General features: G+C 46.8%; 1 protein-coding gene across 2 annotated transcripts in view; it reads right to left on the bottom strand.

Annotated features, from left to right (window-relative positions):
• Plpp3 (phospholipid phosphatase 3) overlaps window positions 1-24,050 on the bottom strand; it is a 76,697-nt gene that overhangs the window by 14,425 nt on the left and 38,222 nt on the right. For both annotated transcript variants that reach the window (XM_021650108.2, XM_060366066.1), the window contains exons 3-5: window positions 10,818-11,098; window positions 10,344-10,401; window positions 132-308 (exon numbers count right to left, since the gene is read on the bottom strand). In XM_021650108.2, the coding sequence (XP_021505783.1) occupies window positions 132-308; window positions 10,344-10,401; window positions 10,818-11,098 (516 nt within the window). The remainder of the gene's footprint in view (window positions 1-131; window positions 309-10,343; window positions 10,402-10,817; window positions 11,099-24,050) is intronic.

The following is a 24,050-nucleotide window of genomic DNA, read 5'->3' as shown; positions in this document are numbered from 1 at the left end:
GCCCAAGGCTCTTGGGACATTAAGGAGAGAATAGGAATGAAGACTCCACAGCTTTAGTCACTGAGCTGGAAACATTTAATAAGCGTCAGTTCAGACCTCTGTATGCATGCTAAGGACAAAGAGCTACTTACTATGCAGCAGGCCACCAGAGCTCCTTGGGCAAATCCTGCCAGGACATCGCTGGGGTGGTGTTTGTAGTCAGATACACGTGACAGTCCCGTGTAGAAGGCCATCATGAGCAAAGTAAACTGCAGGAGGGGCCGGAGCAGGCGGGCCCCTCGCCAGGTGAATCGGGCCTGTAGGTATAGCTGAAGGAAAGAGAAAAAGATGCTAAATGACTTCTCATTCACAGACACTAGAACACTGGACCAGCATGCTCTACATTTTTGCTAAATGGAACCATCTAGACTTGATGCAGCATACTGCGGATAGAGTATAGCACTTAACGTGATACCTCCTAGGTAAACACTGATCTTTAGTTTTTATAGTATAAAAATTTTGAGTTTATTTTATAGGGATAAGCTAAAGAGACTGGAGTAAGATAGTACCTATGAATGCTTTTTTACTCTAAACACACAGTAAGTATTTAATCAATGTAATTTTCCTCTTATCTTATGTATCTACACTACTTAGAGAACATTAACAAGGCCTACAAAGGCTTTGTTTCTGGACCGATAGTTTACTTAACGCATTTGTGAGTTTTCTCAGGGATTACAGCTGCGTGGTCCCTAGGGACCAGCAACTCACTGCTACAGCAATGAAATACCAATGAGGCATTGAGTGTGTTGCTCTGACACACCAAGCAAGGGGATGTTTCTGCTTTGAAAGAAAGCCACTCATCCAAGAGAAGTTTCCAAGTCACCAGTAGGAACCTGAACTTTGAATTATCAGAGGAGGAAACGTAATTCAGCCAGACAATGACAGAGAATTTTAAAGGGGAGGTTGACAGAGACTGCCCTGCTTATGTAGAATAACCTGAAGAAAAATGAAAGAAAAAGACAAGGGGGGAAAAAACCACTCCAAACACCACCTCTGGCCCAAGGAAAGTTGAAATGACGTCAACTGGGTATTGTCCCCTCTGGAGTTATCTTGCTAGAGTTTCCGCTTTAACCTCAGGGCACAACCTACTTCCCAGGTTCCTGTGGGAACTTGGGAAATGAGAGGGAAGAAGGAAGAGGAACAAGGGGGAACTTCCGACTACAAATCAAAGTAGGGGAGAGGCCAGGAGAAGGGAAGAGCAGAGGGAGGGGCTGACTCTAGGAAGACTTGGGGCAAAGGCCAGACCTCCCTTCCAGAGACAATGGGGCACTTTCCTTTTGGGAGTCAGGAAGGAGTATGCCAAGAGCCAGGAGGCCAGGCTGAAGGGATAGAGAATGGAAGATCCCAGAGACAGTCGGGCTGTGCGGGAGCTGTGCCTGGGACAGAATCCTCAACTACTTAAGATATACAAAGCCACCCATAGAAACACAGCAGGTGGCTCTACCATCATTTGGACACAATGAGTGTAATATTAGGAGTAAGGGACCTAACGGATGGATACTTTGAATCGACAGCTTGAATCTTCAGGCATAAGAACAACGAATGTATAAATTCAATTAGAGTGTGATACACATTCTAGAACACCTGGAGGATAAAACTAGAAATTTCATTCTCAAGGGAAATCCCAGAGAACAGAATCATAGACTGGTAGGTACTAATGACAGGTGCTAAGGACAAAGAAACGGGAAGTATCTCCACTCCACGCACAGTTATGGGTGCAGTAAGTATTCCAATGTGTCTTACAGATAGCATAAGGCAGAGGGCGGCTAGGGTCATTGCCAAGGGCTAAGGATGTGGACTTGAACCATCAAGATGGAAGACTCTCTGGATGGGAAATATGGGGGAATGGTGAGGGCTGTGAGGGCAGTCCTTCCATAATCCAGCATAGCTGAAGACAGGGTTTAAGGTGGCAGAAGGCCTTGGGGGTCAAGCCAGCGAACCTGCTCTGTTCTGGGCAGCCCAACTTCTCTCAAACTGTATTCCAGGGAACAACAAGGGTCTGACAACATTGGTGAGTGCTCTGTACTAAACCCTTGATTATAAAATTATCAAAGGCTTTGAGTCCTTCAGGGTAAAAGCTGCACTTAGCCTGAAATTGCTTATTTTAGAGAATACCTATCTACTGGGAGAAAAACACTGGAAACTATAGAATCTGGTTTTCATCAAGGCACCAAGTTTGAGAAAAAAGAATCTAGATGCTTCGTAAGGAGACTAGGCAGAGCTGAGTTCCCATAGGCAGTGTAACTGTCATCGTGGCTACTCAGGCTTTAGGCTACTCCCTTCTCTCCCTTCTTTATGCTGCAATATTTTAACATCATGACCCAAAGGACCCTGCCTTTAGCCCAGCATGGTGCGTTTGAGAGCTGCCTGGACTACATAATGTCTCACAATGGGAGTGGTGAGACTCCCATATTATGTTGGTCTCTCTGCAACCAAAAACAAGTTCAAGGAAGAAGGGACATTCTAGGTGTCCACTGAGGTTTCTCTTCCTCCAGCTACTCTTGGAGGTGGACAGGAGAGGGGTGGGTAGCGGAAAGAAAGCAGGCTTTAATCAGAAAGCCCTCAGGGAGCCTCAGTTTCCTCTCAGATGGGGAGTGATAACTTAACCACTGTCTTAGAAGCTGTGGTTGGTGGGCTGCACAGATAGAGGACATTGCACACTGTATAAACTCAGATTTTATTCTTTAAGTACTTTTCTTTAAGCAGGTCTAAGATCTCTCAGCCTCCTTCACTGAAAAAGCTGCAGACCTTGGAAAGCACTTTTGCAGAAAGAATCTCACCCTTCCCTTGCTTGCTGCCTGCAGCTTAGGTCACAGGCATTGGAAACCAGGGTGGGGCAGAGGAAGGGTGGGCTTCCCAACCGGACAAGGCTACATCTCCCCTGCCACTGACTCAGAGGCTTCGGGCTGGGGCTCCAGAGAAGAAGGAAAAATAAAAAAACTCATACAGGAGCGGAACTTGGGGAGGAGACAGGCATCAGAATAGCTCCAGGAAGGGAATGCTTGTGAATGAGACTGAAGTATGGGCCATGGGAAAAAAGTTCCTCACGCAGACTGGGAATGACAGGCAGCAGATGCAACCAACAGCCAGCCTTGCTTTCACATCCATCATGAATCAGAATACCACAGAGCAATAAGCCTCATCGTCAGGAATGGCCCCGCTGTCCACGATGGAGACACCCTTTGCCTTGACATATGAGTTAGTCGATAACTGTGACAATCTTTCCAAAACCAATAAATTACCAAAGAAAGACCTTGTGCAGTGACCTTCCACCCAGTGGCTGCCTTTGATCAGCAGTTAGTCAGGCAGCGGCAAGTAGGCTTTGTAGGATCCCACACACTTTGTTCGATGCCACCGCTAAATGGATGAGATCCTCCTGGTGCCTAGCCCAGTTCACAAGAGCCAACTCAGGACTGGGTCAGGCCTCAAGAGATTCTCTACGCATAGCCTGGAGCCTAGGGGCAGTATCTCTGAGGGCTCTGCTCATTCCCAGTACATTAAAGAGGACATTAAACCCCACTGACCGTAGGGTTGCTATGCATGTCTCTGACCCTGAGCCAAAACAGACTCTCCAAAAAAGTATCAGAGAGAGCCTGCAGGAGCAAGGTCTTTGGCACTCAAAGTAATAATAATAATAATAACAATAATAATAACAACAATAATAATAGTTACTTAGGAAAGGAATGATGAGAGCTGGACAAAAACAGTTACTTCGATCACATCCAATCTGCTCCTGACATCCAATCCTGCTTTTGTTTGTTTCGCTATGTGAAGGACTCCGGCCTGGAGAATTGGGACTCAGAAACCACTGGCTAAGCATTATTGGGGCACTGTGCAAGAGCTGAGTTCTGCAGTGAGAACAGCCAATTTCACACGTTGGGTCCCTGCTGAGTCACTCTGCCTACCTCCCTGCCCCCGAGACAGGGTGTCTCAGTATAGCCTTGGCTGTCCTGGACTCACTTTGTAGAGCAGGCTGGCCTCAAACTCACAGCGATCCACCTGCCCCTGCCTCCCTGAATGCTGGGATTAACAGGTGTGCACCACCCTGCTAGGCTTTACTCTGCTTTTTTTGAGTCTCATTTCTCATGTATAGCCTGAGATGTGCTCAATTTTTTTAAAAAATGCTGCAAGGGTGTATTGTGTTCAAAAACTGGGAAGACACCTACCAGTGAGTTCTGTTGTTAAAAAATGGTGGTTCTCTCTCTGCACACACACCCCCCACTTTTCTATCTCCCTCTGCAAGGTGACTTCTCCATTCCTTTGGAACTGGCGAACCCACCCAAGAGCTACCCCAATAAACCTGCCTTTACCATACTTTAATTCAGCTTGAATTGGCTCATTTCTTCGGCAGCAAAAAACTATCAAAAATAACAGTAGCCCTGCGCCTTAACAATTTTCCTTGCTGGTGCTAAGATTGGGCTTTCATTGCTGAAACAGAACTGCTGGTTGGGGATGTGAGGAGGGTTACATTGAGAGGGGCCTGTGTGCCTACCCTCCCCGACGGAATGCGTATGGAGCCTTGGCATCCACATCATACTCCATAAATGGAATTCTGTCCCTGGTCCTAGCTTCAAAACTGGGATCCCACAGAAATGGAATCCCAACAAGACCCCCCCCCATACTGAGTTCCAGCCTGCTGCCGTCCACCTGCCCTGCGTGCGCCATGCTCTTAGGTTCTCTAATTCTTGCTAAGTCATTGGTGGTGCACGCTGTAATTTGCATAGTGGAGAAACAGGTTTGTACAGTCCTCCCCCTTCTTTTCCATCGACAGGTTGGCCAGGAGTGAAGAGGTAGCTTTTGTCCTCCGCTGGGTCCTGGGCTCTTTCCGGGAGGCAGGATAGGTCAGCCACACCCAGAGAGTGAGAAACTTTATCTCCAGTCTCCTCCTCAGCTCCCCCCCTGGCCCTGGCTCATGCGCCTGGCAGAAGGCCACATGATGTAAGCCAGTTTCCCTTCGTAGAGTGATTTAACTGCTTTGAAGACAAAAGAATTTTTTTTTTTACTTGACACTTTCTTCCTTTCCAGAAAAATCAAATCTCCTTTCCATCACTATCAAGGGAAGACCATTCTGCCAAGGACTGAGTTAGACAATGAGCTAGATGCTTAACCACCTTTGACTGCCACAAACATCACGACAGGTGCATGTCAGGTTGCCCATGGCACAGATGAAGAGATCGAGGCAGAAGAGGCTGTGATGCTCAAAGCAACAGGGAGCTCTGAATTAACCGGAAAAATTGCCTTTCTGAGACTATGATGTAACTCAAGAGCCAGTGGTCTCTGAAGGAAATTACTGCTTTACACCAAGTATTGCTTTTCTGAACTTATCTCTTCAGTCTCCGGAGAAAAGAAGCCATCCCAGGGAGTGATGCCGTTGTCATCTAGGAAAAGCTCCAGGATATTCAGAGCTTCGGGCTCCTCTATTGTACCTGTTTCACGTGCTTATAAACACCCACATCTTAATGGCAGACACACAGCCTATAAAAGCGAGTGGAAGGAAAAAGAAAAAATGCCAGGGCTCAGGAGGCAGAGGCACCCAGATCTTTGTGAGCTCAAGGCCAGCCTGGTCCATAAAGCAAGTCTAGTACAGCAAGGGCTACACAGTGAAACCCTGTCTCGAAAAACCAAGAGTGAAAGGCGCTGGCTTGGGAGTCTCTGAGGGGACTTAATCAGTAGAGCCAAGAGCCCTTTCCTCTGTGCTCCATCGGCTCCCGACCAGGGAACATCTCTGACTCTTTATGCTTTTATGGTTTTCTCCACAAAACTACAAGCATTTTTGATGTTTCCAGGTGCTCGCATAGATTCTGTCTCACAAGTGCTCACAAATGGGTGGATGGATGGGCAGAAGGAATGAAGCGAAGCGGAAAGGAAAAACATCTGGCACAGTGGTTTGTGCCCCTCATCCCTTAGAAACACCAATCATGTTCTGATGAGAGGTTGGAACATGTTCTCCCAGGATCTGTGGGAATTCCTCGTGGGCACCCCAGACCCTATGCTCTGGGATTTCAAACACTGAACAAAACCTCAATGACTAACAGCCACAGCCTGGAGAATGTGGCCATCAGAGGTCAGCCACTTCCCTGTTTCCTTGGTACCCAGCAAATCCTGTGACATATAAACAATTCTCATGAGGCAACACAGAACAAGCCAATGGCTAGGGAGAGGGTTTAGCAAAGAAGCCTTGTCCCTAGACCACATGGGCTCTTATTAATCTACAAGCCCAGAAGTAGGATGCACTGCAATGGAACACATCATTGAACGCTGCCTGTCAAATGACCGAGAGTCATCCAACACTCATTCAGTCAACAAAAATTCAAAAACTCACAGCACACTTGCTAAGGATGTGAAGGTGAGTAGGAAGGGCTGGATGTAACGGTGGATGACGTTATCTATTTTAAACAGGGCTTCTCTGGGAACGAGGCCTGAAAAGGAGAAGGGGCAAGGTGCTATCTTCCAGGGAGGAGCCCAGATCTGAACCTTCTACGGCCTAATGTGCACCGCAGAAGGGAGCACTGGGGGGTGGTCCTGATGCTGGAGGTCAGTGGTCAACTATCGGGAGTGGTCCTGTTTCCTGGATGCAGGACTGAGTGGACCACCTGACACTCGGGAGGCATACGGCGCAGCGTGTGCCTCTCTGCACTGTGGGCTCCTCCAGCTCCTCCCGTTTTCACAGGACCAACCCCACAGGAAGCCTTCCCTGGCTTTGTCATCATCTGCTGAATAACCTACCCCTCCTGCAAAAGGTGCCATGCTGTCCTCACGCTCTTCCCGAGCCTCCGTCTAAACTGTGTAGCCAAGCCTTACCAAACTCCATCTCCCCACTCCTATCACGGCACTAAGGTGCAAAACAGTCTCTCGCTAAATATTTGCCAAATGCTGAAGGGGCGCAGCCCAGGTCCGATGCCTCTCAGGAGCCGTAGAGGGTATCAAAGGATCTGATACCACAGTGGCACCAGATGCACTATGTAAGTTGGTGTCTGCTCTGGTGTTGGAGGTAAGGGGCCAATCTAGATGTGGTCCTTGGGATATAGGTCCAGGCCTAGAGGTAGGAAGCGTGGCACATGCTTCTCTGTGCTGTTGTTTTGTTTTGTTTGTTTCATTAGAATCTCCACCAATCTCTAACAGACCTTAACCTCCTTAACCTCGCCCTGAAGCTTTTATGCCCAGAGATAATTTGGGGTTTGGGCCATGGCTTTTCCAAGCCACCCATTTTGCAAATCCAAACCCAAGCTGGAGCGCCCTTCAAAGCTATGGAAGCCGCTGCTGATGGCTGAAGCTGACAGGCCTGGGATGGGGATGCCTGGTGTTCCTAGTCAGCCCCTCTCTTTGAACACCACAGTTACAGGGGCAGAAGTTTGGCACTCGTGACTTCCCCCCCCACCCCTTTTTCTCATCACATAGAAGACTTTAAAAGTCTTTAAAATAGAAACTTGTAGACTGAGTGGTAAATAGCACCAACTCCCACCTTTTCTTTTCTTTTCTTTTTTTGGACAGAAAGGGCCAGATCAGAAAAGTGCCAACCACTCTATAAGATGTGACAGTCTCTGTTTTACAGACTAGTACATGGCGTCTGTGAGCATCTCACTCACAGTTCACAAGTAGTAAGGGGCAAGCCTGAGCTGAGTCTGCATCTGTCTGATTCTAGGGGCAGAAGCAGACAAGCGCCATGCTCAGCTGGTCCACATATGATTCTCCTCAGGGCTTCAGGGAAGCTGAGGATCACAGTCTATCAGTGCTGAGTCTATGGGGATAGGCCAGGATCCATACCCAACTCCAGCACTTCCTGAAGTCCAACATAAAAGCACCCGGGGAGGGCCGAAGGGCTTGTCTGACTGATTGTGAGTTTTCCACCCTCTCTCGAGAAAAGAAAGCTTTGCATGTGGAACACTGGAAGGCAGGGATTGTGTGACATATCACACAAGACCAAGTTCTGGAAAAGAGCACTGCTCTCGTTTTTCAGCCTTTTGCTTCTCGGGCTGCTTTTAAGGCAGAGAACCTTGGAGGGGGAAAAAGGGCTGCGTGTACAGGTCTGCATGTTCGGGGTCTTCAAGGATTGAACACTGAATGTGTACGTTTTTTTACACGTTCCTAAGATCCTATAGTGTGTATGTAATCAGCAGTGGGGTGCGTGAGCATGGGTGTGTGTGTTTGTGAGAGAGAAAGAGAGAGAGAGAGAGAATATAGATAAGGGCTTAGCATCAATCTCTTTCTCCCTCTCCTCCCTTTCTCTCCTTTTCAGTCTCCCTCCTTCCTTCCTTTAGAAATATGAAGGCACTACAATTTCCCCCTCCCTCAGAGAGATGCAAATAAATTTTCAGTGACAATGTACTCCTCGCTCAGCCATCCTTTGTACAGACTCCCTTCTGTGACCACAGCTAGGGAGGGGCAATGGAGTGGAGTGAGCCAGGCCTGGGCAGTGTGTGGAACCACCTCAGCTATTAAAGCAGATGTGGTTTCTTCTCCTTCAGGTGGGAGTGAAATCAGGTCAAGAGTGCACATGCCTTAAACTTTTTTTTCTGAAAAGGTTTGTTTTCAGTTTTTACGGCCAACACAATGAGAAGAGGCCACAGTGCCCCTTGGGGGAAGACCACCCTTCAAGTGCCTTTTCTGTGTTTTACTGGCTGTGCAATGTCATTAACTTCTCAGATTTAAGTCTGTCTCCACAAACAAGATAATCAAAGCCAAGCCCATAAGCTACAAAAGAAGCAAATGTTTTGTTGTGGGCTCTAGACACAGTGCTTGGCCCACAAACCTGCACCCCAAACATGTCAGCACACACCTTCTGAGCAGCTGCAAAGGACATCCCGCCCAGCATTGGCTTCAAAAGAATTCAGTATTTTTCTCTTGGAATAAAATGAAGGAACATAGGGGGCAAATGAACACATACAACTCTCCCAAGCACTTTTTCAAAATACTGAAATTACATTTGTGAAATTGCTTCCAGCCCTCGTAAAATACACACATGGAACAGAAACCTAAATATCTGCTAAATTATCCTTTCTGAGAGCAAAACAAAAACAATCAAGTGAAGAATGGAGGGGAATGCTGTTCACGAATAAATAGGGCCCAGGTCGAATATTTTTATAGTTTGGGGCCTACCTTTTAGCACTGTACCCTGGGTAATGGGAAGCTAGAGGCCCCTGAACTTGGACGGGAGAAGGGAAAAAGCAAAAGAAAACAAACTCTGTTGTTTTTTCCAGTTCCTGATTATGTTTTTTAAATAAGTTGAAATCAAAATGTCCTTTTTCCTAACAGCTTACACTCTTCTGAGCTGTGCCTGACCTCTTTGCACCTTCTCCCTCTGAACTCCACCGGAGCAGCTGAACACAGGAAGTGCTTTCGCTGGGGAGCTCATTCAAGGAGAGACGAGAGGCTGTGTTTACCCGACAAAGGGAAGCAGAGCAGCCTGTTGTCCACTGGGCAGCCGGAGCGGAGGAGGCCATCTCCCTGTACGGTCTGAACGTGTCCAAGGAAGCCAGCCGGAGAAGGGTAACGTGTGAATCCGAATCACATCTCTGCCCCCAAGGCAAGTGACCTCAGACACAGGCCTTACTGCCTCTGGATCCAGGAAATAGGAATATGTATTTTGTACTTCTCCCGTGTCCTCCTGCACACTGACGTGCTTTGGAAGAGCCAAATCGCTCTCGGCAAGCGAGATAATGAAGGCCAGTGACATGGCTCAGAGGGTAAAGGCGCTTGCTTGCTGCTTGATGACCTGAGTTCAGTCCCAGGTAAGGGTGGAAGGGAGAACTGATTCTGACCTCCATAGGCATGACGTAGCATGTGCACGCCTCCTCCCATATCGATGATAACTTTCTTGAAGGGAGATAATAAAGCTTCCCCAAGTTCTGCCATCAGTGTGGTATGGAAGCAAAGCCAGGGAGCGAACAGTGCAAGGAATCGGACCAGAAGAACCCGTGGATTTCAATGACACTTGCTGGTACTTTTGTGAACTTGACAGTTCACTTGGACTTGATGGCTCCAATAACTTTTTCCCGCCAGAGTACTATCTGTAACATAAGGCTATTTATTCTAAAGACCAAAGGAGTCTGCTTTCCAGAAAGCAGTGCTTGGGCCACAAACTCCGTGAGTACCTTCCGTCACTGTGTGTCCATAATTTCAAAATGGACACACAGTTCCTACCTCACAGCAGGGCAAACAGTATTTTTGTCTAGAAAGTAACAGAACTTCTGCTAAGGCAGCGTTGAGCTCCGATGAGGCTAACGCTCCACATGAACTATGTCCTCAGCCGCGCTAAGGGGTAAGCAAGGGTCGCGCTCTGCTCATGTTAGGGGACAGAAACTTACCACCAGATACAGCATAGTGAACATGGAGAAGGAGGCGTGGCCCGAGAAGAAGGACTTCCTGCAAGAACAAGAGAGGACCATGAAAGGACTGTATTCACACCCCCAGTGTTCGCTCATCTGTCTTCCCTTCCTAGGCTCTGACCTTGACAGCAGACACTGAATCTTACTTTTGCATCCTTGCTAGTGCTTTGGGTACATGCCTGGAACACAGCAGGCACGCATAAATAAATGAGAGAATGAATGAATGAATGAATGAATGATGAATGAATGAATGGGTTTACCACTGCTACAGCATAATGATTTATTTACACGTTTGTCTCAATCGTTTGGCCACGGAGTTCTTCGAGAGTGCGTCCTACGCCTTCTCCCTCGTCTAAAGCAGAGCCCAGCCCCTGCGGTGCTCAGCAGGCATTCTCCAGACCGCACTGTGTCAAGAAGGGTACCCGCTGTGTCTGTGTGGAGGTGGCGTCCTACCTGGCCTCCTGGACTTTGCTGTCCTCTCCTCTGCACCTGTAGTTGTGGATGTAACCCTCGGAGCAATTGATCTGACTGAAATCAGGGTCACAGACGCTCAGGAAATGAGGCCTCAGGCGCCCGATGGACACTTTGGCGATGTCTGTGAAGGACTGGCTAATGGCACAGCCAAAAAGGAAGCAGCCCACTTGCTTGTAGAGAGCGGCCACGTAAGGGTTCTGAATGGTGGATCGGGACTTCTCCTTCAGGTAATAGATCCGGTAGAATTCCCCTGTGATAATCTGAAATGAAACCAATGAGGAAGTTAAGGAGGGCCGAGCCGTCCTCAGAGCTGACGCTGGGACCACATTTAGTGAAGCAAGAGGATATGTTCAGTATTTAACAAGTTACAGGCTACAAAATCCTAATTTCCTACTTAAGTATGCTTATTCACATAAACAGAAGAGAAACAATCAAAATACCAACATGGCTGTCATTTTCTAAAAAAATAAAATAAAATAAAATAAAAAAATTCTTACATTGCCATAGTATCTTTGTAACAACAATAAAACCCACCAAGTAATGAATGTATATGTATGTACATACATACATGTGTGAGACTAATGTATATGTGTATATATTTACATCAAAAAAGGACTCAGCTACAGAAAACAAAAGGAAATACAAACTCAAGGGCATGATTAAGGTTTCACGTCAAGGGACCCACAGAAGCAAATCTTAGGGTTTGGGGGTGTGGGGAAGGATCAGCAGTACCAGTCTGACTCTGGCGAGGGTCCCGCCTTGGTGTTGGCATGTCCACAGTCTACAGTGAATAGCGGAGCCAGTCAGGTCCTGGGCAAACCTGGGCTCTGCCACCTACCCCCTCACACCTCAGCACCAAACCTCTCAAGCTCCACATGCTTCAGCCTCCTTAACCCATAAAAGGAGGCTGCTCACCTTTGCAGAGTCGCTGGTTTATACGAGATAACACTGGTGGGGAATGTGCTGAGTCATGGAAAAAGAGACTTGTGTTTATTTAACATTTATTAACTTTCTACACTGAGGACGGAACCTAAGGCCCCACATCGAGTGACAGCTCTAGCCCTATTTTACTCTTTTTCCATATATAGTATGAGAAAAACCACAACACGGTACCTGTCTAACTGGGCCACAGTGGTACACACTTACAACCCCAGCGCTGGGAGGCTTAGGCAGGAAGACCAAGGGTTCAAGGCCAGTCTGAGCCATAGTGAGACTCTGTCATAACAACAAACAGAAACAAGATAACACCGAACTAAAAGCCAAGAAATAGCCTCTGGGTGTCTGAATTCCTCAGTCAGGCTGTTTTCTCCTTAGGCTTGAAAGCCAAAGGTGGCGGCTGGTTGGAAGGCTCTTCCTGCTATGCACTATCTCCCCACTGCTGAAACTGCCCAGCTTTCCAGCAAGCGTGAGCCGGCTGTCGCTCTGTAAGGTAACTGTGGACAGCGTCTCTTTGTCACTGGACCAAATTGCGTTGGGTGATGCACAACCATGCAGCCTGCGCCCGCCCCCCTTAACTCCACAGCACAGCTGTGGCCACTTCCTGGTTGCAACCCAGGCCAGGGGCAGCAATGGTCAGCTCATCACTCACCACAAAAGTCCCTTTCACACTTCCTCCCATGAAGGAGGATGAACCACACTTGCCCTTTCAGTGAGCAGACACGCTCACAACCGCAAGGGAAGCAATAGATTGGCACATCCGGGCACTCCTTTGCAGAGGTTCCATTATTCCTTTACAGTGGGGTAAGGCATCAAGGCCTGAGTCTAATCCAGGTCCTCAAAGGCCCCAAAGTGTGGGGAAAGATGGATAAACATAGCAGCTGGGCCCAGGGACGAGGCAGGTGCTGGAGTGGGAAAAGCGCTGACACAAGAGCCTTGGTTGATAAATGTGTTGTACTTGTGTGTGCGCCACACTTGTTTTTCAGTCACATCGAGGATGATTCTCTAGGACAGGGATGCTCTGCTTTCCCTGAGAAAGCAGAACTAACATTTAACTCCTCATAGGTGGTCAGAAAACGGTCACTGAAGGAACAGACAATGTCCGAGAGCGGGGGAGAAGACAATCTTGGAGAGGCACTGCTAGAAATTTCCCCTAATCCTTGCCAAGGTCCTTCTGGATAGCATGCCACAGAGATTGAATCTGAGCAGCATGGCAAATCAGACTATGCTGCAGAGACCCGGGCCCAAATGAAGGTGTAGACAAAGTGAACCCAGGCACACACTCTCTACCCTTCCCCTTCTTGATCCATTCTCCTCTTCCAACCTGTTTACACTTTTACCCCGTGGAATCTTACGGGCTAACATGTTCCAGATGTGCTTACATGCGAGGGGAATGGCCACTGAATGAGGGTATCAAGTGGCCACGGCTAGCATCCTCACTCCCTGGGTGACTTTGGAAAGATCAGCTTCTCTACTGGCAGAATCACGGTTTATACTTCATAATAGCGATGACGTTTATTCTCAAGCTTCTGAGCAAGCATCTAACCAAGCAGAGGCAACAGGTCGCAGAGAAGAGCTGAGGAAGGTTACTTGGGAAAAACACCTATAAGCAAAGAGCACAACCAAGGCCCTGGGCACAATGCCTGCCCCTTGGATTAGTTTCTGAGTTCGGGCCACTGACTTAGTCAAAGGAATCCTGGCTCCAGCATCCTTCAGTGTGATTTTTCTGTTCATGGTGAGAAAGAACACGTGAGGTTTCTCTTGCAAATTAGCGTCTTTTATATGGACTTACTAGTTAATTTCAGAGTCACTTCTGTTTAGGACACTTTAGGAAGAAAGGGTTTTATCATAATTTGAGGACTTTCTTTAGCCAGGACCTCCCAACATTCTGATAACCCTCAGTGTGGCCATCTCAGAGAGCTATTGAGTGCCGATCCTGGTAGTGAGGGAAGATCAAGAGAGAAAAAGAGATAGCTGATACTTCAAACTCCTGACAATAAACAACGACCATTTCTCACGGTTCTTTGAACTGTAGCTTCATTTGGTCCACCACTCTATCCACACAGCAAGCGTACTGTACAGATGGGGGCTGGGGGGGGTGGGCGCTCTGAAGGATGGAGTCAGAAAATGACAGAGAAATGAAGTCCACTGTCTCTCAGTTCCAAGACGTGGGGTCAGGCTACCCAGGGATCAGCTTTTAGTTCTGTCGTTATGGAAACCATTCTCTAAGGTGGAGGAGCAGCTGTACGTCTCCAGGACAGACAGACTGAAGCTGCTGAGCAGAGACGCAAGGCTGCCAGGACCACTAGCTTCTGGAGCAGCCCTGACAGATTTGCACAGTTAATGAGCAGCAAATTATGTCTTTTCTCCATCCCCTCGTACAGAAGGGTCGAGGAGTCGACAACACAGCCATAAATCATCATTATGAACCAGGGGACATGGCTTCTTGTAATCCTAACCCTTAAAGGCTATTTAATGAAAACTGGGAGAGGCGGGGGCTTGCACCATTCCCTGACACGTTACTCGCCTACTCTGGAGTTTCAGATTTACTGCTTTCGGACTTTATTCATTATTCACAATGTTTTCATTCCTGGGTCATAAAATGAGCACCCCCGCCCCAAGGCGGGGTCCCTACCCTCAGGGCCTTCATTCCTGCCTCAGTCAGCAAGGTTCTGATATGTAAATTTCACTCTGGAAAAAAAAATGCCTTCTATGTTGATCTCTCTCTGAAGCAGCTAGCAGCAGATCTGGGGGTGATGGCTGGCTGCCAGGCCAGCAGAGAACTCTCCCCTACCTGCCTTTTAAGGCACTTGGCCCAGAGTCTGGAAACTCATACAGAGGAAAGCATGGCAATTAAGCTACAAGGGGACAGAAAGGGACGGGTCCTGGGCCAACAAGCCGGTGGTTGGGAAGTTGTCTAGAACTGTAAGAGAGAGCCTCTTCCTGCCTTTTTGTGGTGAAAAAGAGGCCAGCTACCCACATCTTTACAGATATTAACTGTTCTGGAAGGGAAACGGGAGAGGAACATTGGGCCGGGCTTCGTGGGAAGGACAGGACAAGGCGTGGAGAAAGAGGCAGCAGCCTGGGAGCCAGTACGTCTCAGTCTGATCCCATCTATTACTTCTCAGCCAGATGACTTCACCTGTCTGGGCTTAGGTGTCCCCTCATAGAAACTCGCATTAATAATATCCACCTGGTGAGACTGGCAGGGAATGCAAGAGGCAGTATGTCAAATGCCTGGCACTTCCAAGGGTTCATTCTGGCTTTTTTTTTTTTTTTTTAACTTTCTTCTTCTTCTTACATGATTAGGAGGGGTTGGGGGGGGGAATCAGAGCCCTATTTGTATCCATGAGTTCTTTGGAAAGGAACGTTTCAAACTGGACATGGGAAGCATTACCTGCCGGCGTAGAAGCAGAAAATACACGTGCGGCGATGCTGGTTTTGATACTTCCAGGAAACAAAATAGAAGAAATGAAACCCATTGCAAGAGGACTCCACCCCAACCCCCACTCAGCTGCTCTGTGTTATTTTAAACATTTTGCTCTATTTATAAATCACCCCAAGAAAAGCAGTATTTTTACACAGTATATCCTAACAATGCCTCTTCTAGACACTGAGGTCTCTTCCTGCCCTGTGACTTTGACAGGCTAATGTTCTTGTATTCTGTTCTGCTTTAATACTATTTACACGGCCTTTTACAGCTTACAAAGTACTTTTCCCTCCTTGTTGTCTGTTTCTCAAAGCACCAGGAAGGTCACTATATATATATGTATAAAACACACACACACACATATATAATTACTGACGCTTTTTAAGTGAGAGTGGTGAAGGCTAGGGAGGCCAGTGTGAGTCACCCTGAATTAGAGAGAGAGAGAGAGAGAGCTTGGACATCCTATCACCAATGTCCTCTCACTGCTGTGTTCTTCCTGAAGGTACCACACTGCTGGTTCTTTGAAGTCCCAGTAGGGAGCTCTTTATGTCCCCAAACCAAAGACATACAGGTAAGATGATCTTCTACTCTCGTAGTGTACTCGAATGTTTAAGTCCTTGTTAGCCACCATCCGGAGTTGTTTGCTTGTTTTGTCCCACCCCCACATCTCACGTATGTGGGTTAACAAACTTCTTTGTGTCCATAAGAGATTCATTCAACAGACACTTGATGATGGAGAATCATTTTTCTCAGTCTCAAGGCTAAGGAAAAATGTAATATACTTGGGTTCTGCCTCTCAAGATGGAGTCAGGAACGGAGCTGTAATTTCTCTAAAGCCAAACGTTCCATCTATTAGTAGAAAAAATAATTGCCATATCTTCATAAGTAAGTGATTGGGAAAGTCTAACTCAACTATCTTTGTTGGCAGGTCAGTGACATGCTCTCTGAGGAAGACCATGAAGTCACAGACATTTCTAAGGCCACAGTTGTGATGCTGGGCTCTACGGGTATGACAACTCTGACCTCTAAGATACGGATGACAAAGAGGTCGGAGAAAGACCCCAGAAGCCCATTATGGCTGCAATCGGCAGTGGCTGCCCTGTGCCCATAGACCTAATGAAGAACATAGTTTGATGTGCCATTATTTTTCCAAACGGCAGGATCTCACAGCCAAAGGCCTCCTTCCAGTCCATGCAAAAGTCTCCTGGCAGCTCTGCCAACTTCACCCTCCCTTTTCCTGCTGAAATTGTCAGGTTTCCTTAATATTGCACCACGGTGCGTTTCTTCCTATTTATTTCTACGCTACTTTTTATCTGTTTCCAGTGTTTCTGTATCTGGCTTCTACTCAATAGATTTCAGTAGTCAGTAGAGTTGTATCCCCAGCTCTCTGCCGTGATTTTAGCTCTGTGAAGATCATCTCCTAACCAGCAAATGCCTCCCACCTCAAGCCTGTCCCAGCCTTCTGTTAACTGATCCAAGTGGACACGAAGCTGATGCCAGCAGGTCAAACTAACCAAGACTAAACCCAGCTCCACCCTCCACCAAACTATACCCCCACTCCTGTTTTCTAGTCCATGTGTCCCTAAACCTAACTACACAGATCCAGAATTTTAAACCTCCTCCCTTTCTCTTATCCCACTGCCATCAACTTCTATTATCACGCTATTGCAAGGTCCCTTGTGTGTCATCTTTTTCCTCCTTTTCCTATTGTATTGCCACTACGATGGTTCGGGCTTCATTCTTACCACGGTCAGAAAACTTCCCATTCCAAGCTAGCTTAAAACAATATTCTCGTCAATCTCTAGCAATTAACTGGAGTGAAAATTCCTCAGCGGCAGAGGCCTTGACAATCTCGCCCCAGCCTTCTTTGAACCTGAACTTTGTCAGCGCCCTTGTCCCTGTTTCTCCAGACAAACAGGTCTGCTTTGCAGTTCCTGCAAGCGCACTAGCATTGCAAAATCTCCTCCATTGTTACAGAAATCCCCTTCTCCCTGCAAGTCAAGATCTCGGATGAAAACCCCATCCTTCCCCTTCTAAAAAGAGCTCAAGTGCCAGCTGGTCTTGGCACAGAGTTCAGACTTTTTCACCTCTGCACCTGGAGTAGCTCAGCGAGCTAAACCTCGCTCCTTACGGTAAACCTGGCTCTTTAACCACAAACATGAGGGTGGTGCTAGTATCAGCAGCTTGAGAGGTTTCTGATAATTAGATAGGATACATGCTCATTAAAAAATGATGATCAACTCTTTCTGTGTGAAGATATTCCAAAGTCCTCCTCTTTCCCCTGAACTCCCAAGCACTGCGCACCATCTACATTTGGTGACTGTGAAGCAGGACATAATAAAATTTTCTGAATTTATTTTTCAGTCCCAAGTAAAAGGAAATTGTGATGTGCATTGTCTCTAAAGCATGCTCATTGCTAGGGCCCACTACCTTGATTTTTTAAAATTTTTCTCTAATTTGAGACAGGTTTTCTCTGTGTAGCCTTGGCTGTCTTAGACTCCATTTGTAGACTCACAGAGATCAGCCTGCCTCTGGATTACAGGCGTGCCCCACTGTGCCCGGTGTTATTTCCCTTTAATTCTTTTCCCTTGTTAAGCTTCCCCCTCCACAGCTGGTCTTGTACTTAATGCTTCAAGGGCAAAATTACACCTTATCCATCAGCTTATGGACCACAGTGTCTACCACAATGACTGTGCAGTGTAAGAGTAGGATTTTATCTACCTATGCACAGTAGGTGATGGTCATCCTATTCTTCCTCCTCCTCTTCCCATTCCTCTTCCTCCCCTTCTTCTTCTCAATACTGGGGTTGAGTCTAGGACCTTGCCCTTAGCTTGTCTCCTCATTCAAATCTTTTCACACAGACTACTGATACACAAAGAACACTCAACTTAGCCCCAACCATATTGTAGATTTAAAAAAGAAAGCATGTTCATTAGAGTATTTGGGCTTTTAAGCAGGTCAGACCCGGGTTTTAATTCCTACTTTCGAGTTTATTCAGTATAGTAACCTTGGATGAAATCACTTTTCCTCTGTAAGCGTCAATGTCTTTGCTCACTCATAAAATGGGAAAAATAATGCTTACTTCATATAGCTGCTGAAGATCATTAAGATAAAGCAAATTAGTTGCTAGTCCTTCGGATAGCTCGTAAAAGGATCTGACTCCCTGTCCCCACGACACTCTGATGCACACAGACTCTATCCCTTGGACTCAGAAGCGCTGTTATTTAAAAGTAGACTACTGTCACCTTCCTATTAGATACTGTTTTCAAACAGTCACGAACCCCAAGGTCTGGACATAGCTAGAAAGTCACTGGTGCCAGCCTCATTTCTTTCCAGGCAGCAGAATGTGCACGGGTGGTGGAGAGAGAACAAACGAAATCCTAGACAGAGGCACTCAATGCCCATGTTTGTTAAATCACAAATAGATGCCCCCTCCCACAAGGCCCCCAGGGATAAGAGGGTCTCTGAAGAACTCTGCAGCCATCTGATCAGGGGACAACATAGCTGAAGGATTAATGTGGCCTCTCTCTCTTGGTGGTCTTGGTAATTGCACAGATGGAGTGGATTGTAAACTAGGGGACCCGGTCTCCCACTAACTCACTGCTGGGCCAGCACAGCTTCACCTTTTTTTTTTTTTTCTTTCTTTCAGTTGAAAACTCAACTAACCTTTAATGAGGAGCAATGTTGGGGAACCTTGTTTTCTTGGCAGAACTCTAGCAGATAAAGGGAGATGGGGGGGAGGCTAATGAAGTCCAGATGTGGCGAACTGAAGCCTGATCCTGAATAAACAACTCCTGGAGGTATTAAGCTCTTCTTCTTGTCTCTCCAGCAAGAAATTTGCATGTGGCACAGAGCATGCCCCCGTGTTCCACAAGGCACATATTTAAGGCTTTTGGGAAACAAACAGGATCCTCTGGCATCTCGGGCCCAAGGCTTTTTTTGATTTTCTGCCCATGCTTAAAAGCATCCTTGGTGATTTTTATACACTTATGTAAAGTATCATGGTCTGCAGCTTGAACTAACACTATTAGATCGCACTGGTTCAATCCCCACCCTGTGCTGCTAATAGGGCACAAGCTTGTAAACAGACAAGAGAAATCAGCACAGTAACTACAGGGCTAGGGGCAGGCAGGCTCAGAGTTCGAAGGGATTTTTGGAAGATGGGGGAGGAGGTAGCCAAAAGAATGCTTCCTGGAGATGCCTGCTTGGTGTTTATTCAGTGCCTATCATGTTCCAGCAGAGGAGAAGAGCTGGCCTCTGTCTCCCAGGAACCTGCCATCCAGCAGGAGAGACCAAACCTAGACAGGAATCCCACGACAAGGTAATGAGTAGCAAAGGCACTACGGGCTTGTTTGAGACGGGGACACTTGCTGGCCGAGCCGTGAAACTGTGCATCTCACCACTTGGCCCTCTAAATAGCTGTGAAATGGAGACAGGCTGCAGAGGACGTTGGAGGGGTTTGAAAGCCTTGGTTACAGGCTCAAGACGGTTGCTCCAACTTTGCCAGTTATATATGAAAGTCACCGATATTTCCTTGAGGCCCAGCTGTCTCCGCTGTTAACATTTGTTCTCTCAAGATGACTAGCAGGGGTCAATAAGAGAGTATGCCCAGAAAAGCTACTGCACAAGCAATCCATTACCTCAAAAAAAGAAGCATGGATCTGTCTGATCACACATGTAAGAGCACTTGATATAATGGTCAAAATAAGCCCAGGGAGTTAATGTCTGATCACCTGCTTTTACAGCCAAATGGTGCCAAAGTCTGAGTTTCTTTAGTAAGAATATTTTTTTTTTTTTTTTTTTGCATGGCTGGGTCTTTGGGGGGAAGTAGCACTCTTAAGGCCAGTAGGGAGGGAGACTGACCTATAATGTACCCATGAATCAATTCCTGGATAAAAGGAATCTGTGTGAACCCATCTTGGGGTCTGAACTTGGCAAGCGTTCTGTTTATTGAACAGAACAATGAGCATTTGGGGGTCATATTAAGACCTTTGCCCATAATATTGTTGATGGGGCAACGCAAGGCGCTACTGAAGGAAGGCTAGATGGGACATGGGATTTTACTTGTTGCTCTTACCCTGGTTGCTGCTGGAGTCATTAAGCCTTTTCAAGGCAGAGTAGGGACTGTTGCTGTATGGACCTGGAAGGAATTCCTATTATGCTATAATTCCAGAACCTGATACACATCTGAAAAAGAGGTCAACATGACGACGTATTTTCCATAGCTTCTGCCTAAGAGAGGTGTCTGCTTTCTCTATAACCTCCTACAGTTTGCATCTCAAGACCATCCTGATCTTCTCCACCATCCATTCCTTTGTTGTGGTGACTGGATCAAGGGTATCCAAATCAGTCAAGGCTTTGCAACAAACCTGACATTGAGCAGAAGGTCCAGAGCAGTAAGTAGGAAGCTGATTACATTTCCAGTTCTGCAACCTGCTCCCATGCCTGACTGTCCCTCCAGCTCTCTGGGTGAAGGCAGCCAGACTCATGGGGCAGTCAAGATGGGAGAGTGGGGAATGCGTCCTGCTGCTATCCGCAGCTTGGATAGCTTTTCCAGAGCCGAGCATACCAAAGCGAGTCATTCATCTGCCTCTGAGGTCTTCACTGAACCTTTTTCCAGGAGCGTTTCTTGGCATTATGGCAAGCAAGCAGGCTTAGCAGACCTCAATAGGTGATAGGAGCACATGTCACATGCACCTCTGGCTGCAACACATTGGCAGCTGAAGCAGGAGGTAGAAGTCCTATTAAACTGGAAATGAGAAACAAGAGGCCCTGGAGCTAACCAATTAATGACTTGAAAAAAAAAAAAGATCGCAGGCCCATGGTCAAATGTGGGGATTCTTTTCCAGCCTCCATTTTAATTAGACATGCATTGTCTTGCCTGAGTCGTGTCTCCCATATTTTGACACTGTGTCCTCATTTGTAATACAGGCAGCTAACATTTATTGAAAAAAATTTACTGTGCCTGGGACTGAGTTAGTGTGTGTGTGTGTGTGTGTGTGTGTGTGTGCTGATCTCATTACAAAACTTTAGCAATCATGTCTACTTACATACTCTTTCCACTTAACGGATGAATCTACTGTGTCTCATATCAAGCTCAATTATCTTACAAACTGCCCACAACAGAGCTCAGACAAGAACCAAAGCACATACCTTTATCGAGCTCTTGGTGTTTTGTTGGGGGTGAACTTTGTCAATACAGTCGCCATGTTTCCCTGGCACACAGGAGCTCTTGACCAGCAGTTAATGTGATGTATTTTTTTTTCTAGATTTTTTTTTTAAACTCTTGCCAGAGGGGAGTTGGTACATGTGCCATATTGATCTTGTAGAGGTCAGGCTGAAGGAAAATTTTAGTGGTTGGTGCTCTCCTTCCACCTTTAGGTAGGTTCCAGGAATCAAATCAGCCCTTGCACCTGCTGAGCCATCCCATCGACCCTGCTGTCCTGCTGTGTTCTGTGCATCTAGCCTGGTGTTCATCTGAACTACAGAATGTTGACTGAAACCCACTTTGTTGACATAGTTGCTTATCCTATATTAAAGGGTCCCGCTCAGGACTGTTTCAAGGAAACCTAGGGAGCCAGGGAAGACATCAAGGTGACACTGGTAATAGCACAGGACCACGAAGCACCCAAGAACGGGTATGAAAAGACACTAGGATTGTTGGAACCTCTGGAGGAGGCGTCCAGTGGGAGCAGAACTCCTGACTAGGGCTCCTGCTTGGGAAAAAGAGAGACAGGGAGGAAAGAACAGCCTCCTAATAGCCACTCTATTTCCCTTCCCCATCCTCAGGCCTGGGAGAAACCATGGGCTGCGCCTCTGCCCTGGACTGTGCACACTTCATCTGGAAAACTTCACAGGGTGTCTGTAGGGCTGCAGTGTTTGCCTCTGATGAAAATCCTCTTGAGGAATTGTGAACACTGCTTTGATTTTAGAGAAGAAGAAGCTGAGGGTTATGGATACCAATCTTTCACTTGATTCACATTAGGAAAAAGGTGCCTAGTTTCTGCTTTCTACTGTGTGCCGGCTTTTTCCCACCCCCATGGCATGCTGGGAATAACACCTGGTGGAGCGCCTGAACAGCATGTGATGTACCTGTTCTGGATCTGTTCTTATCACAAGACTCCTAGATGATAATGTGCTCTCGTAAAACATTCAATTAGCCAGTCCTCTGGCTGTCAAGAACACCTGCTCAAACCTCGGCAACAGATACTCTATAATTATCTGCCTTCCACAACAAATGCCCTTTTCAGGAAAAAAAGCCGTTCTTCCTGGGGAACTCATTCCCACAACCATCAATTTGGAGCAATGGTAAATTGGACCTTTCATGTTTCAGCTTTTGAACAGATATCCTCAGTGCCCCTTCCCGAGCTGCCATGGCTGCCAAGTGGACTGGTTTTCTTCTAAAGGTTGGAAAGAACTCTACACACTCCCCTTGCCACTGCCCAAATTCCAACTGTTGATTGTGTGCCTGGCTTAGGTTGTTAAAAAATAAAATAAAATAAGGTGGAGAGGGGTCTCGGGGTTTACAACCAAAGTAGCAAGGCAACAAGAAAAACTTGTGCTACCAGTAGCTTACCGGCCACAACCCAGAGCAGGCCAGATAAGCTAACTGCCTTCCCTGGAGTGGTTTACCTAGAAAGGCTAGCCATCCTGAAATGCACGTCTGAGAGATGGGAAAGGGGCTTTGAAATCAGCCAGGCATAGGCTTGAGCCCCGGGTTTTACTCACTAAAGGCTCTGAGTATGCCTTTTATCAAATTGCTCTGGCCTATAGATTTTCAGTCTACATAGTGGGGCTAGCAGCTCAAAGCTCCATCTCGAAGCTAAACTCCCAGTGCAGCAATTCAAGGATCTAAGGCTTTATGATCCTAGCAAATGTTCTGCCTCTCCTTTTCACCCACGTGGCAGGAGTTCAACGGCAGAGTACAGACATAGGAATTATTACTACTGTTCAAAAGATTCCGGACCTTGTCACAGCCCATGTGTGGCACATTTCTGCCGTGTTCATGAGGGAAGGCTATCACCTTTATGGGTAGCATGCATCAGGCTGGACTTTATACTTATACCCTAGAAACCTGTTCAACAATCAAGAATTTGCAAAGTAGTTGAAGGGCTAGTACACGCCTGTAATCCCAGCACTTGGGGAGGCAGAGGCAGGCAGATCTCTCTATGTTCGAGGCCAGCCTGGTCTACAAAGTGAGCCCAGGACAGTCAAGACTACACAGAGAAACCCTGTCTCAAAGAGAGAGAGAGAGAGAGAGAGAGAGAAATAGGGAGTTTGCAAAACATTTTAATATTCATCGAACTGCTAGTTTTACTGTTGACACAAGCTAGAGTCATTTTCAAAAAGAAAACCCCCACTGAGAAAAATGGGCCTGTGGGCACACCTGTGGGATATTATGCTGATTGAATAAACAGGTGTGAGGTCTCAGCTCACTGTGGGCAGTGCTACCCTTGGGGTGGTGTTCCTGGGTGCTCTACGAAGGCAAGCTGAGCAAGCCCATGGAGAATAAGTCAGCCAGCAGCATTCCTCCATGGCCTCTGCTTCAGTTTCAGTTTCAGCCTCCAGGTTTCTGCCTTGACTTCCCTCAGTGTTGGACTGCTACCTGGAAATGTAAACTGGGGAAAAAAAAAAACAAAAAAACAAAAAAAACAAAAAAAAACTTTTCCCCCCCAGAAGTTGCTTTTGGCTATGGTATTTACCACAGCAAATAGACACTCTATAAGTAAGACACTCTTGACCTTTTATGCCTTGTTGTGTGACACTGTGAAGAAACACACTCATTCTCATTTTTAAAGATGCCAGCTTGCTAGTAGCAGGTGAGGTCTAGGGCCCGTGTTCTGAAT

Source organism: Meriones unguiculatus, chromosome 12 (assembly GCF_030254825.1).
Source record: "Meriones unguiculatus strain TT.TT164.6M chromosome 12, Bangor_MerUng_6.1, whole genome shotgun sequence".
Lineage (NCBI taxonomy): Eukaryota > Metazoa > Chordata > Mammalia > Rodentia > Muridae > Meriones > Meriones unguiculatus.
Note: the sequence above shows the minus strand (reverse complement) of the source record. Positions and strands in the feature narration are given on the sequence as shown.